A 16,101-nucleotide genomic window follows, 5' to 3' on the forward strand; every position below is an offset into this window, starting at 1 on the left:
TTTTACATCTAAACAAAAGCATTCAAGTAAGAGAAACAAATGATCAAATGTAAAAATCCCTTTAGTCTGTTAATTACAAATAAATTGATTATTAAATCTACAAAAGCAGTTCAATCTTTTATTGTTAGATTAACATTGAGGCGGCCTATATTAAGACCTACTGTAATGCACGGATCTAATATAATGCAACACATCAGATGTTTTTCCCCAACAGTTCCCCAAACGTTCACTTAAGACATAACAGATTGTTTGCGTGAATACTTAAATACTGTAATTCTGTGTATATGTGTATCGGGAGCGCCTTTATGTGCAAGCTTCGGATGACAGTCAGCGTGAGAAACGAGTGGGAAAAAAGGTACTCCTCACAGAAAACATACAAATAAAGGTAATTAAACATCTAAAATTATTATTTTGAGCATTGGGATCGCTAGACGGGGGCTTAATGAGCTCATTTTTGTGAAAACCTCAAAATCGACTTACATCAACATTTTAAAAATGTTTTGCCTGTAGCTCAAAATTAGCCCGTGCGCATTCCGACTCATTTTGCCAGCATGGGTCAGGGTCACATATAAATGTGATCCATGCCACGCAAGCAGCTCATGACAGAACACAGACTGGCTGAATGACACTTTAATTTTAGCAGAATGTCTCACATGGAGATCACTAAAGTCCAGATTACTTGTTTGTTAGCGTTTTCAGATCATAGGTGCTCCTGCAATGTAGATTGAGCGCACACACATGGTTGCCAAATTGCAAAAATAAGTTAAACACCAGGCCGCAAATGTATGCTTGTATCTGCAAATGTATCTGCAGATGTATCCAGAGGAGCTCTGATTAGGGTATTTGAACTCTTTGATATTTGGCAACCGCAAACATGAAAGCTCGCATAGTAGAGGCATGTACAACAGTCCATAATATTTGTCTCTTCTTTTTTTTTTCTTCCCCCAAATAATAAAAGATTTTGGTAAAGTTTTTATTTTTTTATTACATTTTAGTCTCGTCTTTTATCGTCAACTATATTACATGTTGATATAGTCACAGTTATCGTTTATTGGCTGTATTGTCTTAGCTGAATAGCTAGTTTCCTAGAAAACTTTTATTTTATTTTACTTAAGTTTTTTATTTGACATTTTGTGCATGACCTTCATAGCATTTTTCCCCCCAGTGTTAAGAAGCCCAATAATGTCACTCCAATTCACTTGGAGCCAGCACCTAAAGAGGAGGGACCTCCTGTGGAACAGATTTAGAATGGTCCTAATCCCACCCAAAGGGCCTTTTACTAACCACTAACAGACCTAATGGGCCTTGTGTTACTCTTCAGGCCAATGCAAGACAAAAGGGGTGAACTATAGGATGAACCTGACTGAACCGTCCTGAGCCTCTAGGAACTACAGGCTTTTGAAACTAGAATGATATAAGTGTGGATTTCTAAAAATGGTGTGTGATGTGACCTCTTTTGGTGGTATGTATTTTACAGTGAGAGATTTTCCTGGGGTCATGACATTTCATATGTGTTTATGCTGGAAGGTTTGACATTAGAAAAGAATTGCTAGATGTTTTAAAGTATTACTGGTACTATAATAAAAGCCAGAGCTTGTTTGCGTTACTGAATTGTGACAGCAGATACCGTCAAACCAGGACACTGCGAAAAAGGGATTAAGAGGATATGGCAGACATAAGATACTTTTTTAACACTACTGAGTGCTTTGGGCCATCCTGCGCATATGTTTGAACTTGCGTCTATTTATTTTGTCAATATTAAGATAACTAGGTTTTTACTTAATGAATTAACTTTTACACAAGAAAAAATGCGTTAAGAAACAAAAGGCTTAAATTTGTTTACAAATTAAACCATGTACAGACATATATTTTTAGAACAAAATATGATCATATTTTTTAGTATTTCTATTGGTTTGAGTACTTCAGTGGCAAAAGCACTATCCATTAACTACATATAATGACCTATATTGGACTGCACATTTGAGAGAAAAAAAAAGTTTTAAACTTATGTAATTGATTTTTTTTTATGTTGTGCTATGATGGCCCTCCAGCAACAGCTTTAAGAATCCTCTTTCCTGGAGAATGTCAGGTGATGCTGCTTAGGTGAGATTTATATGTCCACACAGCCACTAAAAAGCCTTATAGGAGTAGAGTGGAGGATTAACACTTGAAATCAGTGCAATCTCAGCTGCATCGTAGATCTGCCCTGTGCTAACGTGAGTTACTGTATGTGAAGATAATGGTGAAAAATTAATTTCTCATGCAATAATGTCCAAATCATTTCATGGAGGAGATTTCAGATTAGATTGTTGTGGGTTTCAGGGTTTCAGTGATCGGTACTGATGTTGCTACAGACGTTTTATTTGTGGTGCCACTAAATATTTTCAAAGTATCTGGAACTTGTGCAATACCATAATAGAAATGTTTTTCATCTCAACATATTATTTTGTACAAGTTTGCAGAGATTGTGTCTAATATGTTAACCGGATTCTTCAACATTTTTGTATATCTGAGTAGTTAAAAATGATTGGTTTTCTTACAGAAAATAAAGCTGTTTTCTTACATTGTTTTCCCTCTGTCCATTTTTTATTTCCATGGTTATGTCTTTGAATTATGGTTGCAAGCAGACAATTATATAGGTTATTTGTTTCTTAATGTTTTTAGGATGCACAGTACAGTCTTTTTTTAATTTATTAATTTATTTATTTAGAATTCTATTGGAATGATATCTAATAATTATAGATGTAATATTTCCATAAAACGGCTTAAAATCAGTGGTTCAACTTTTTGTGACTTGAAGGCCCCATGTAAGCTAAGATATGTCCAGTATTTTAACCAATTATGACGGCAACGGGGAGTACTCCTATATTTAATTCACCAAGATTTATTTTGTGATTCCAGAAGTTTTAAGATATAAGCTGTATGTTCACCAATAAAAACAAGTAGTTATTAGAAGGCGGGGGAGGGGTGAGAAATATAATTTCAGTTTATATCTTGCTTTTTTTTCTTCTTTAGAGCGATTTAAATTAGTTCGATTATTTTAATACATCAGTGATTAATGCATGTATTTAAATTTCCTTCAGGACCTTTGGAAGTTTGCTGAGGCTTTGCTGCTATCAAATTGGCTATTTCCTTAACTTAGAATTGCATTTATGCATTTTTGCAGATAGTTTGTTTATTTTTCAAAAGAATAATATTTTTAACATTTTTTTTAATTATTATTTCCTGTTCGATAAGTAGACAGCACAGCAGGCAAATTATGTGGAAAATTGGAGCAGCCACAAAGGAAATGGTGTGACTATTGAAATCAATGCAAATTTAGTGTGGCTGATCCCTTGCTTAAATGATTCTACTGTGTGTGCCAATGTTGTTTGGCTATTTCGTCATGATGCAGACCGTCAGCTAAAGTAGTTGTTTTTGTAGAGTGAAATGTAGTGTGTGAATCTTTAAAGTCACAAACTCTATGCAATATTGTGTATAAATGTTATTTAAAACTCTATTAATTCATTATTATCTATACTATTGAAATCAGTGGGGTAGGTTGTCACACTTTGCTTGTTTGACTTTCATTATAAGGGATTCTTAGAGGAACTGGACTGACTCATGCTTTCATGTTACATTTTATTTAGTATCAATTGTACCAAAAGAACAAGTTATCCTCCTCAGTCAGTCTCTTACATAGATATATCTTCAGTGGGTTAGGTATAGTTTTGTGTGGTGCTAAAATGCATTATTTATAACACATTCTCCACAAACACTTTTCTTATCTCTCCCTAAACTAATTTTAATGTATAAGAACAGCTTGTGTGACATGAAGCATTTCAGTGCGAAACAATTATGGCTTCTCTATGCAAATGAGCTCGGGTTATAAAATTACTTTATCATGTAGAAGGGGATACAGCAACATTTTTATTTCATGAATTGCATTACATTACATACTCAGAATAAAATTATTGTTTATGTAACTTCCAATTTCAAAATCAATTAACCAACAATTTTATCATCCACTTCAGCTCGTTAACATGATACAACTGAAATCCTACAATAAATAATGGCATAATATCTACAGTATTATCTACAGTTAAAGTATTAACTAATCTTTGCCAGCTTGTAGCATAAAGAAAAGATGCATATACATAAAACTAGTAAGATGAGACTTTCAGGTGGCTTTTTTCTCCAGGTAGCAATAGAGGTACATAGACACCCCCATCGCTGCCACCTAGAAAAAAAAAAAAAAACATTGTCATCTGTGGCATATGATTGAAGTGCCTAACAGGCATAAGTACATTTAAATGCATTTGGAAACAATGAAGATAATAACAATTTCTACAGCTTGTGCTGGACATGCAAAGTGGAAAATTGTTCTGTATACCAAACTAGCCTTAACCAATCATGATAAAGGCTACAGTCAACTGCCAACATAAACCCAGTACACTTCTACCAAACCATATGTTATTTGAACAGCATGATGGATGTGTTGTGTTTACCTCAATGGCAGTGACTCCAGCAGCTATTCCTCCCATAATGTTGACGTTCCTCTGGATGATCTGAACAATTTGTTTAAAACAGCCCTGGGAAGAGAAACCAATATAAGATGAAAGGGCCCAAATCATATAACCACATCTCTGTAATACACAGGGGTGCAGGAGTGATCTGAAAAGTGGTGGGGGGTCATATTTATATGCCTTATCAGCATGGCTCATGAATATTAATTAGGTGACATATCATTCGCCTAGTAAGGCTGAAAAAATGGTAAGTGGACAGCAGTCATAGTTGTTTATGGTTCCTTTAGCCAATCAGAGCTGTCAAGACATAATTTTCGTGCGACTCCATAATGATTGGCAGAATTTAGACCGCATACTACTGTTACTATTTCTACCATATATTTCTATAGCATAGTAAGAGTAGTATGCTAGTACACGGTTCCAAATTCAGCTCTTATGTGCCCTTAAAGGGTTAGTTCACCCAAAACTTAAAATTAGTCCATGAATTACTCACCCTCGAGGCATCCTAGGTGCATATGACTTTCTTCTTTCAGATGAATCCAATCGGAGTTATATAAAAAAATGTCTTTGATCTTCCAAACTGTTTAATGGCAGTCAGCGGGTGTTGCAGTGCATCAGTCCAAAAGAAGTGAAATAAAGCACATCCATTCATAATAAAAAGTGTCTCACATGGCTCCGGGAGGTGAACAAAGACCTCCTGTAGTGAATCGATGCATTTTTGTAAGAAAAATATCTATATTCAAAATGTAATAATCACTTTAATCTAGCTTGCACCAACAGTTGTACACGGAAGCAGCTCCGGCAGGATGACGTATCATGGGCTTCATGGGCTAATTTTCATTTTTGGGTGAACTAACCCTTTTAACGTGGCGTCTGAAATATTGTAATTGCGAGTTCAGAGCACAGGAATTACTGAGCAAAGTCTCATTTACGAGCGGGAAGCTTAGAATTCTAGATTTGAGTCCATTTGAAACAATGTAGAAACACCAAACTGATCTCTCAGGAAAACATAACTAATTTGCGAGGTGGTGATTTTGTATGAATTTGTATGATATGAAAAACATAAGCATGAAGGTCCACCCCTAACCTCACCCCTAAAGCTAAATGACATAACCGAGTTTGGCGATTTTGCTAAATTTTACATTTCATTTACACGGTGCATATTTCAATTCTTCCATCATTTCAAATTTAGACATAGTTATCTGGCAACTTCTGTTTTATGTCTCTGACTTGAATGCGTGACTTAGAGGTATGAATTTCCCAGGTGCATTTGAATGCAGCATCAATCATATGCCATTTATGACCACAAAAATAATTGTCAGAATTATTGTAAATATGAGTTGGCAACTTCATAATTCCAACTGGGAACCAGAGATCATTTTAGAGATGGGATGACCTATATATAACCTTTCAACATGCGGAAGCAGATAACCGTTTCAGTAGTAGTCTAAATGTTAGTTAATTATTAATTTCACAAAATACAGTTACATTTTTAGCATTTTGTGTGTTTTTTTTTTTACATGGAGAAAAGCATATGTGTTACCAAGTAATAGGTCCCACATACTCGATTCATTCTCAGCCTGCAAGATTTTTTTCTTCACACACCAGCTGCGACTTATAGAATATAATGATTATTTGCCAAAAAACAGCAAGTTGCTACACCTCTGGTAATACAATACCTACTAGCAACTTTAAACATGTCCAAACTCTTGCTAGCTTTTGCAGTGGGATTATTTGATAGAACTGTGAAGGTTCTGTATGTTTCTCACCACCACACCACTGAAATCTGCGTTGTCGTCGTCACAGAGGAAGAGCTCAGGACCTGCACAACAGGTAGGAGGGTAAAGGGCCCCATTCTTCTTATAGTAGTAGGATTCAGAGAAGTCTGTGTAGTTACTGAAGCCACAGCACTGCAACTATTGCACAATGAAAAGCAAGAACAGTCAGTTGCATATAGTATTTTCACAAATATTGCTTTGTACAGCTAACATATCTACATATGTTTCCATGATATACAGTATGTGCATTGATCTGTAAAGCTCTTGAAGGATTTTCATTAGCCTGTAAAACTCTTGGCAGTCTGTTTAGTAATTCATTTTCACACTTACTGTCAACCACACCATACTGGTTTTAAGGGCACTTTTAACCAGGAAATTTGACATGATGGATTAATTTTATTTGACCTGTACAGAAAAGCCTGAGGCGCAGATCAATACTCATGTATGTATGTATTTGGTTGGCTGTGGCTTACTGTTGTCATGGTTGAGTTCCACAAGTCTGTGAGGATTTTATCTTTCCCATACTGCTCCTTCAGTCCAGGTGTGGCCCATGCTCTTAGAATGATTTCAGTCTTTTAAAATCACAGATAAAGATAAACAGGGACACATGAAAAGTCAGAAAGGAATGGAAACTAGCAGATGAAAAATCTTCCACAAACATACACTTTTTAAAGCAAACTGCTTTCACCATTGTGTCTCCATCAAGGTTGTTAGCAATGACATTTATCATAGCTAAATGAAACAAAGGCTAGGCAGTAAAGTCATTTCTCTGCAACGCAATTCTTACTAGTCAATCGTAAGTTTATTTTCTCATATATTGATACTCGTGGATATCAAAAATTTGCATTTATTTGTCAATTAATTTGAAAAACATTCTAAATGTATGAATGTTAGGGCTGTCAAAGTTGCATTCAGATTATTTAATTTAATTTTCTGGTAACACTTTACAATAAGTTTTTATTTGTTAGCATTAGTAAATAAATTAGTTATGAACTAACAATGAACCATACTTCTAAAGAATTTACTCATCTTAGCTGATGTTATTTCAACCATAACTAATACATTTTTTAAAATCAAAAGTCATATCTGTTAATTTTTTGAATGGACCTGAGCTAATATGAACTAACAATTTTTTATAAACTACTTTAACAAAGATGAATAAATACTGTAAAAAATCTATTGCTTGTTGTCATTTAATGTTAAACATTTAAAATTTAACGCATTTGTTGTAAAGCATAACTAATGGGGCCTAATTTTAAAGTTTTACCCTTTTTAACACCATTAACACAATTTTACATCATTCTTGTTTATCAGTAAACTATGAAGAAGTCTGACTTTTTTTAAACTTTTAAATTACCAGTAAATGTGAAAGACAGACTTCTTCATAAAAGTACTAACTTATGAATCAAACTTTGGTAGGGTATTTAAAGTTATTTTTAGATCTTTATATTTTTAAATTTAGTCATTATCGAAGCTCAGCAAGTGAAAAATCACTTCGAATGCAGTGGAGCAGGTCAGTCAGCGGTAAAAGCAACTTTACACATGTAAGCCACACATGTGTGCTACAGTATTACTTAATTAAAGAACATTTGCACAAAAATCTGTTTGCATGTCCTGAGCCTATTATTTATATTATTTAATATGTTTAGAACTGAATGCATGATATATGGAAAAATAGTGTATGTGAATGCACTGTGGTTGCATATGCTTTGTAAAGTAAAATCTCCTCTGTGTTGCATGCTTGCAGTTTCTTTATCTTTCTCTCTCTTTTCTTACTTTCCCCCTTATTAGTTGGAATTTGATTAATAAATCCAGATGAATTTTAGTCACACAAGGACTCTGTTGCTAAGTGTTACATGTGTGTGTGTGTGTGTGTGTGTGTGTGTGTGTGTGTGTGTGTGTGTGTGTGTGTGTGTGTGGTGTGTGTGGTGTGTGTGTGTGTGTGTGTGTGTGTGTGTGTGTGTGTGTGTGTGTTTGCTGGGAAAGGTGGGGTCAGCAAGAGTGGTCTTCAGCACAGCATGCCTGTGGGGATGTGCAGACAAAACACAATTAAAAGTGCTCCCCCTCCCACCTATATGAAGCAGTGGAAGCTACACAGATCAGTAGAGCTATTACATGCAAGCTAATCCATCAATGTCTGGAGGAATTCCCTCACAATCTAGACAGGACAAAGCGCTGTAAGGCAATAGAACGATTACTAATTGCTGATCTGAGACCAGTGTGTATGAAACAGAATGCCATTTAAAGGGGTCATATGATGCGATTTCAATTTTTCCTTTCTCTTTGGAGTGTTACAAGCTCTTGGTGCATAAAGAAGATCTGTAAAGTTGCAAAGACTAAAGTCTCAAATCCAAAGAGATATTCTTTATAAAAGTTCAGAGTCAGCCACGTGCCGGGGCTTCTGCTCACGCTAGGCCACTGTGTTTTTCGTTGTGAAAGCGAAACTACTTAGTTTGGTCTTCCAAGAGGACACGACTACAAATCAGTTGTTAAGTTGTATTTACCACACTTTTCCAGAACAGTTTAACCCAAATATCCAGATGTGTGCAGCACATTTTATGGAGGACTGTTTACTGATCCTGGGAGAGTCATAAACACATTTCATTACACCAAATACACAAAACAATGTTCTTTTTAGCAGCATCATATGACCCCTTTAAAACATCAACTGAAAGTAATACAACATAAGAATGTAAATTCGATGTGCTTTGACTTATCATAACAGCAATCTTTAATTTAAAGAGTGAAAATGTTATTGCCCAACAACACCACATCAGCACAATGGAATCGAAATGTTATTGAAATGGGAGTGATTACATTTTAGATCACACAGTAAACAGCTGTGACCAATTGAACATTAAAAACGCAATCTCCATAACGATTTGGCTTATTCTGTAACAATTTTACATATTAATGTAAACATGTAATGCTATTCAAATTCATATTGTGTGATTGTTATGACTTTGTGAAGCCTATTTCTTATCAAAAATACAACGAGGCAGCTGCTCTTAGACTTGCACATGAATTATTAAAACACCAATTTCTTCTGTCAGGAAAATAAATAAATGAATGGATAAAAGTGTGATGGTGACAAACAGCAAATTAAATGGGTATTTGCATGCTTAATGTTCCTCTGAACGATTTAGGTGATCTATAATTCACTGGAATGTCATGCACTTTTCCTTTCTGGTGACTCCCTAGTAGCATTAAGCGCTCTGGCTTGTTGATGAAGTACCGCGTTTCATCCAGATAGCTATAAATGATGTTTCATGAACAAACTGATTCTACGCTTGCATAAATACCTAGAAGACTATTTTAAATCTCAATGGAGTAGAACCACAATTACCAAAAAACACAAAGACAGTTTGGTTAAAAAGTATAAGCTTCTATTTTGGCTTTATACTCTTTTCTTTTTCATTACAAATTATAGCATAGCAATGAGTGAAACTGAGCCTCACTTATAATTTCTCAGTATTTTGCATGATATAGTAAGTTGTGTGTTAATCATGTTATCCAGCATGATTTGAGAATGTTTTTGTGCTGCAGTAAGAATATCTGACTTTGAATTAACATGTGTGTAATATATATGTTGGTTTTTCATGTTTTGAACACCAGATTTTCAATGTAGTCATAGGTTTGAACCCTGTTATATATAGTATCAGATATATATTATTTTTCCTGTATAGGTTTATCTATTCATATGCATTAAATGAGATTGCTGTCTGTTAAATGGAATTCAATTTTAAAATTTTGCCCTAAAAGGCCTTTGTGTTTTTAATTAAATGGCATTATTCTCTTAACATACCCTCCATAACTCATTGAAAGTTGTTGTAATTATTATACATTTCACTAAATGGGTGAAGCTCTGTATGTAAATCGCCTGTTTTGCATATAAAATGCTTAAACGTCAATATTGTAGTGCGATAAATTGCTCAAAGTGAGAGTGCTGGCATAGTGCCTGAGGTAATCTGGGAGTTATTAAGTGGCTGAATGTGCTGGAGCCATTTCAAACCCCCTAATTTAATGATGGCCAGAGTATGATGAGAAATTTACATGCAGCTAAAATGAAAAGAGGGACAAAGAGTGTGTGGGGGGATGGGGAGGATTGGCAGAGAGGTCAGTGGTTTCAAGCGAGACTCACGTATGAAGAATAGACCAGGGCTACTATTGTGGCTGCCGTCTCAGCAATGCAAATGATCAGGATAATGGAGAAGAACTGTTAGCACAGAGAAAGACAAAGAGAGTGAACATATTAACAAAACTTGAACGTAAAAACTTTTTTTGACACTTGATATTACACTCTTAAAAATAAAGGTGCTTCAAAAGGTTCTTCAAGCGATGCTATAGAAGAACCATTTTTGGTTCCACAAAGAACCATTCAGTCAAAGTTTCTTTAAAGAACCATCTCTTTCTTACCTTTTTATAATCTGAAGGACCTTCTTTCACCACAAAGAACCCTTTGTGAAACAGAAAGGTTCTTCAGATGTTAAAGGTTCTTTATGGAACCATTTGGGCAAAAAGGTTCTTCTATGGAACCATTTGGGCAAAAAGGTTCTTCTATGGCATCGTGAAGCACCTTTATTTTTAAGAGTGTAGGTAATAAAATGAATGAGATTTACCATTATAAGAAGGCATTTGCTCTCTTTCTGAGCTCCACAGCACCCCAGCAGTCCAAGCAGAGTCATAACTGCTCCAATAGTGATGCTGAAGATTCCTACATTGACATGACTCTGGAAATCATCAGTGAAGGGTGGCAAAACTTTCATAAAGGAATCTCCGTCCACTGTCACCCATATCCCTGCAGCCGCCAAACACATACCTGCCAGCTGTCAAAAAATGTTTTTCACTTTTTACTTCCACAAATTCACAATTGCATTTTAATAGTGATATGCTAATGCTTAGATACAAATAGGATAATATATACAGTCACTCTGTCATCAGAGCTGTAACCACCACAATGAGGTGAGCAAGTCCCCCTCCCCAATAATCAGACATGGCCAAATATTCCCCCAATAATTGATATTCTTGATGCTAACTGATGCAATCCATTACAAACTACTGTCTATGTTGTAACATGACAAAAAGGGATCTGCATCAATGGACTAACTGCGCAAAATAAAGCAGTAAGCCCCAAAAAGCTAAGGGGCAAAACAGCGAAGGGGAGTTAGGCACATGCTTGTGGCCATAGCTGGCAAGGTTTCATATTAAACACATAGCAACAAAAATTTGATAATTTAATGATAACAAATCATCCTTCTACCAAGCAATGTAGTTGTTCAGCATGTTTAGCAGAATGGCCAAACAAAACGCAGACCCAGTGGCACAGTAATACTGATGTAATAAGGTCAGCCCATTTTATGACCAAAAAAGAAAAAAAAAACTTTTTTAATAGAATGCCAAAAGAGTAAATAATAATAATAATAATAATAATAATAATAAAATAATTGTAAAATAAATAAATAATAATAATAATAACAGAGCCATTTTTGGCATATAGGCATAACCTATGTTTAAGAGTGTCTGTGTGCACATTTTAAAATAAAAATATACTTTGAAGTTATTTCAAATGATTACAGTAAGTTATAGTTTTAGCTATACTTTTACTATTTTCCTTTCCTTTCCTTTTTCATTATTTCTTTAAAATGTGCAGTCACATTAGCGAAATTTAATGGGCAAAATGTTTTATTAACAGCTCACACAGAAGTCACTTTTAAACCAAGCTGCTTTCTAATGGTCCACGCGGCAAATCCGCGTGACCAATTTGCGAAATCTTTGATATCATATAATATTCCCTGCGCAAATTACGCATAGTATGAAAATGACCTTATTTTGCTAAAAACATTTGCCAAACAATAGTAAATGTGACCGCAACTTGTTCCAGTGTCACTATCAGCCACCCAACACACAGAGATGGCTTTTGTTGCGTTTGAATTAAACAACAGCGAGAGAGTTTGCGAAAAGGAATGTAGCAAATGTACCGGGTAAGTGATTTTTTGCTGTTCTTAATCACAATTTTCAGTCCTCAAAATCCTTTTAGTAAACGAATTAAGCAAATATCTTAGAAGAAAGGTTTGCCAACTATATCAAGGTCAGTAATGTGACCAGCTCTTTTACAATACAAATCTTTTGTATCTTTCAAAACAGACTGTAGTCTGATACTGTGTGACATAGTGCTAAACACAGATTATCACTCATATTTTAGTTCATGAAACATCATCATCATACCTCATGCTCAAATTACTTTGCTGTAAGCTCCAGTTCATATAAAAGCATTATGACCACAGGCGAGTATCAGTTGTAGTCATGTGGATTCGGCTCCTTTATCTTTTGCATTTTCCCATGACTTTTTATTCTCACCATTACGCTGTACGATAAGAGACCCTGCATGGATTTCCCATTAGTGCCAGAGTGTATCTGAGCTATGTGTGTTCTTCCATAGAAGTAGGTCATTCAACAATGGCAATGACTCAATAGAAAACTAAAGGGTGCCTTTAAAGGGATCATATGATGCTGCTAAAAAGAACATTATTTTGTGTATTTGGTGTAATGAAATGTGTTTATGTGGTTTAAGGTTAAAAAAACACATTATTTTCCACAATCCCTGCCGGTACGAGACTCGAACCTGCAACCCGTTACGAGTCAGACTCTCTAACCATTAGGCCACGACTTCCCTATTTACAGATCTTCTTTATGCACCAAGAGCTTGTAACACTCCAAAGAGAAAGGAAAAATTGAAATCGCATCATATGACCCCTTTAATGACCACAAGCCTGCAGGATTAGATGCTCAGCTGCTCATTTATGCCACTTCCAGGACGCTTTGCAGACAAGAGGTCTGACACATAACCAGGTCTGGTTATGGCATGGGTTTCCTGGGGTAATGATGGACACACAATGTTGTTGTCATTATGTGTCTTCTGATGTATCAAGATCCAAGTGCAACACCATGGTTGGATTATTTAACTGTGGGATGTAGAAGAGGTTTATTCAAAGGCTCTGCCTATTTAATGCGATATCTCCAAGCAGAATGATATGCATCCAGTCGGATATCAAAAGGTCTAAGCCCCAGAACACATTTGGTGGTGGTTTGGGTTAATGAATGGTTTGGTGTCAGCATGTTAATTCAAAATTGGTGCAATAACCATCTCTGAAACCTGATATGTTCTGTCAGACACAATCACAACTGTCAGGGCAACTCACATCCAGCTCAGCTGGCTGACAGCTGAACATGAAACGCTCAATATTCCTTCCTCATCAACGTTTATTTTTTCCATGTGAGAATAATTTTAATTTTATCATTTCCCATTTGCGCTCATGGAGCTTTGGGAATTGTCTGAATGTTTTAGCAGTTTAACTGTCAGCTTTTGGACACGTCTCTAAACAAATAGAATTTGACGGGCATATTACCTTCAACTTCTTTTCTTCAAAAATTCCTCCCTTCCTGTCATAATTATTGCTTTTTTTTATTTTTGTAAGCAAATAATGCTTTGATGAAATGCCACCATGCATGGCATAATGTTGGAAATGGTGTGTCAAAGAAAGATGCATCTGGAGAGATTACAAGGAAATCAGATTATGTGTAGGGGTAAACTAAGGAAATGAAATGGCACACTGTATGGGAGTGGAATGAAACCGATTAGACTTGGGGAGAGGAGGAAAATAATTTGAATTCCCATGGTATTACACAAGGAGTTATAGAGACCACTGTGCAGGGAGATCTAAACAGAAAAAAAGCATGTTAAGGGCTGTCTTGCTTAATATAAGTCGAAATGTGTAAAACATATTGAATGTGGGTTCACAAATGTGGGTTTTTCATCTCAATGTGATCTGTTTGTTGGAGCTTCTTGGCTCACAGTCTTGACTGACACTCAAATATTTAACCCTACAATAGGAATCCAATCCAATTACACTGACAGCTATTTGAGTATTATTAGGGTTATTTGCACTTAGTCAGTTGATCCGTTTTTATTGATATCATTGGCAGCAAATACTCAGCTCAATAATAGCTCAGGAGGTGATTTGAGATGCAACTTAAGCAAATGTAAATGTATTTCCTGAAAAAAAAAAACTATACTGTTGCTGTCATTCATCATTAATACTTGAACACCTGCAATAAAAGTGACAATAAAGGCCCATTCACACCAGTAAACTATAATTATTAAGATAACAATAACTATATTACCGTCCTCACCAATTCTTCAGTTCTCTTTTAAAGTGTGGTGGATTTTGATTGGCTGTCAATATTTTATATTAAGGCTGGAATACACTACGTGACTCTCTGAATATGAACACTAGGCATCATACACTTGCTGACTTTGTAAATGGTTACAGAGGAAAAACTGGGGATCATACGCTAAATGTGTTCTAAAATAGGCTCAAAATATTAAACGTTTGATATCCTCAGCAAAGATGGAGTCATTGCCAGAATCTAAAAAATGGAACCTGTTCCCATCATACACTTCTTGATTTTCTGTGAAATTCTGTCGACTCAAATCTCTAGATTGGCTCTGGTTTTTTTCGACAGCCAGTGTTGACTCGTCCAGAGTGTAAATCAGTGCAAAATTCGTACAACGCATTCTGGCCTTTAGTCGTTATTTAGTCGCTACTCGCATAGATGTAGAACAATTATTAATGTTATAGTTATCGTCTTTGGTTTAAAGATGCTCCATAATCAGCAGACATATATTTAAACAAAGCAAACTTACAGTAAACATAAACAATCAAATTAGTTTATCTTTTGTTGACCCACCATTGCTCTCGAATCATTGTCAGACTTAAGACTGATTGACAGACTGATAGGTTTATGTTGAGATTTTGACAAAAATAACAAAAAGCACTTGGTTACAAATTTCTCGTTTTTTGCTTTTAATTAAATCTTTGCAGAAAACCTTGTATTCTGTATAACCCATGTAATGCAAGTTTTGTCCTCTACCGACCTTGACAAGTATTAAGACTGATAAGTCAGTTGTAGTTCAGATAAATAGAAATTGTCCACCAAATAGAAATTAATAGTATTTTGCTCTAGCAATGCTTTGAATGAAATATTGTACACTATTATGTAGGCTCTCATTTGTTCCCGTTTCTACAGCATTAAAAATCTCCTGTCCCACCAAGCAACCCAGCATACCATCATTTCAGGCACTTGCCGTCTTTAGCTCTCAAACAAACAAAGTGGCCGTGAACAATAATGAGATGAAAATTGTTGCAAGTGAGTAAATGTGACTGGCTTACTCACATTCACACTTCGACTGCGATTATCAAGACTTCACTGTAGAACAGTGAAGCATTTTCTAATGGATTCGTGTTATCGGTTTGCATTAGTTCAATTTATGTGTGTACTGTGTGCATTCGTCGTAAAGAGGAGAGGATAAATTATTTCTTGCTTATTCAGAGGCAGGCTGAATCTATTTCATTCTTTACACCCCACATAAAAGTCTCAGTCAATAAATAAAGAAATGCAATTATTCTTCTAAACACCCCTCTCCCTGCACTCAAATGTATACATTTAATGAGGAAAAAAAGCTTACTTACACAGATAAGCAAGTTGAACACAACCATCGCAACTTTGACAAATGTGAAGCAGCCCATTTTTAATCTGTAACGAAGCAATAAACATAAATCAGAGCTGCATTTGGTATTTTAATTCGCTTTACATACACACATAAACACGCATACAGTACATGTTGACTCCTTTACACTTAAATCCATTTAAATCAAATTTTAGTATGCTTTTGTAGCAACTCACCAGGTTTGATCCAAAGTGCACTAATAGATGAAAACACAGTTGAGTGAGATGTTAAGTGAGAAATAGGCAGCGAG

At 35.5% G+C, this 16,101-nt stretch overlaps 2 protein-coding genes across 2 annotated transcripts in view; one reads left to right on the top strand and one right to left on the bottom strand.

Annotated features, from left to right (window-relative positions):
- The window catches only part of LOC107692396 (protein O-linked-mannose beta-1,2-N-acetylglucosaminyltransferase 1-like), a 14,675-nt gene extending 12,753 nt beyond the window's left edge, over positions 1-1,922 (top strand). Inside the window, exon 23 of the mRNA XM_016491436.1 lies at positions 1,166-1,922. Within this exon, the coding sequence (XP_016346922.1) occupies positions 1,166-1,247 (82 nt within the window). The 3' untranslated portion in view covers positions 1,248-1,922. The remainder of the gene's footprint in view (positions 1-1,165) is intronic.
- Positions 1,923-4,159: 2,237 nt separating this feature from the next.
- On the bottom strand, positions 4,160-15,870 carry LOC107692431 (tetraspanin-1-like). Its single transcript, XM_016491478.1, has 7 exons — positions 15,814-15,870; positions 10,903-11,109; positions 10,425-10,499; positions 6,757-6,855; positions 6,275-6,421; positions 4,488-4,571; positions 4,160-4,219 (listed from the first exon to the last, which is right to left on the bottom strand). Exons 1-7 carry the CDS (start codon positions 15,868-15,870, stop codon positions 4,160-4,162), a joined length of 729 nt encoding a protein of 242 aa, XP_016346964.1.
- Between the last annotated feature and the right edge of the window lie 231 nt (positions 15,871-16,101).

The sequence above is a fragment of the Sinocyclocheilus anshuiensis genome, unplaced genomic scaffold (genome assembly GCF_001515605.1).
Source record: "Sinocyclocheilus anshuiensis isolate Anshui unplaced genomic scaffold, SAMN03320099.WGS_v1.1 scaffold70, whole genome shotgun sequence".
NCBI classification, from domain to species: Eukaryota; Metazoa; Chordata; class Actinopteri; order Cypriniformes; family Cyprinidae; genus Sinocyclocheilus; species Sinocyclocheilus anshuiensis.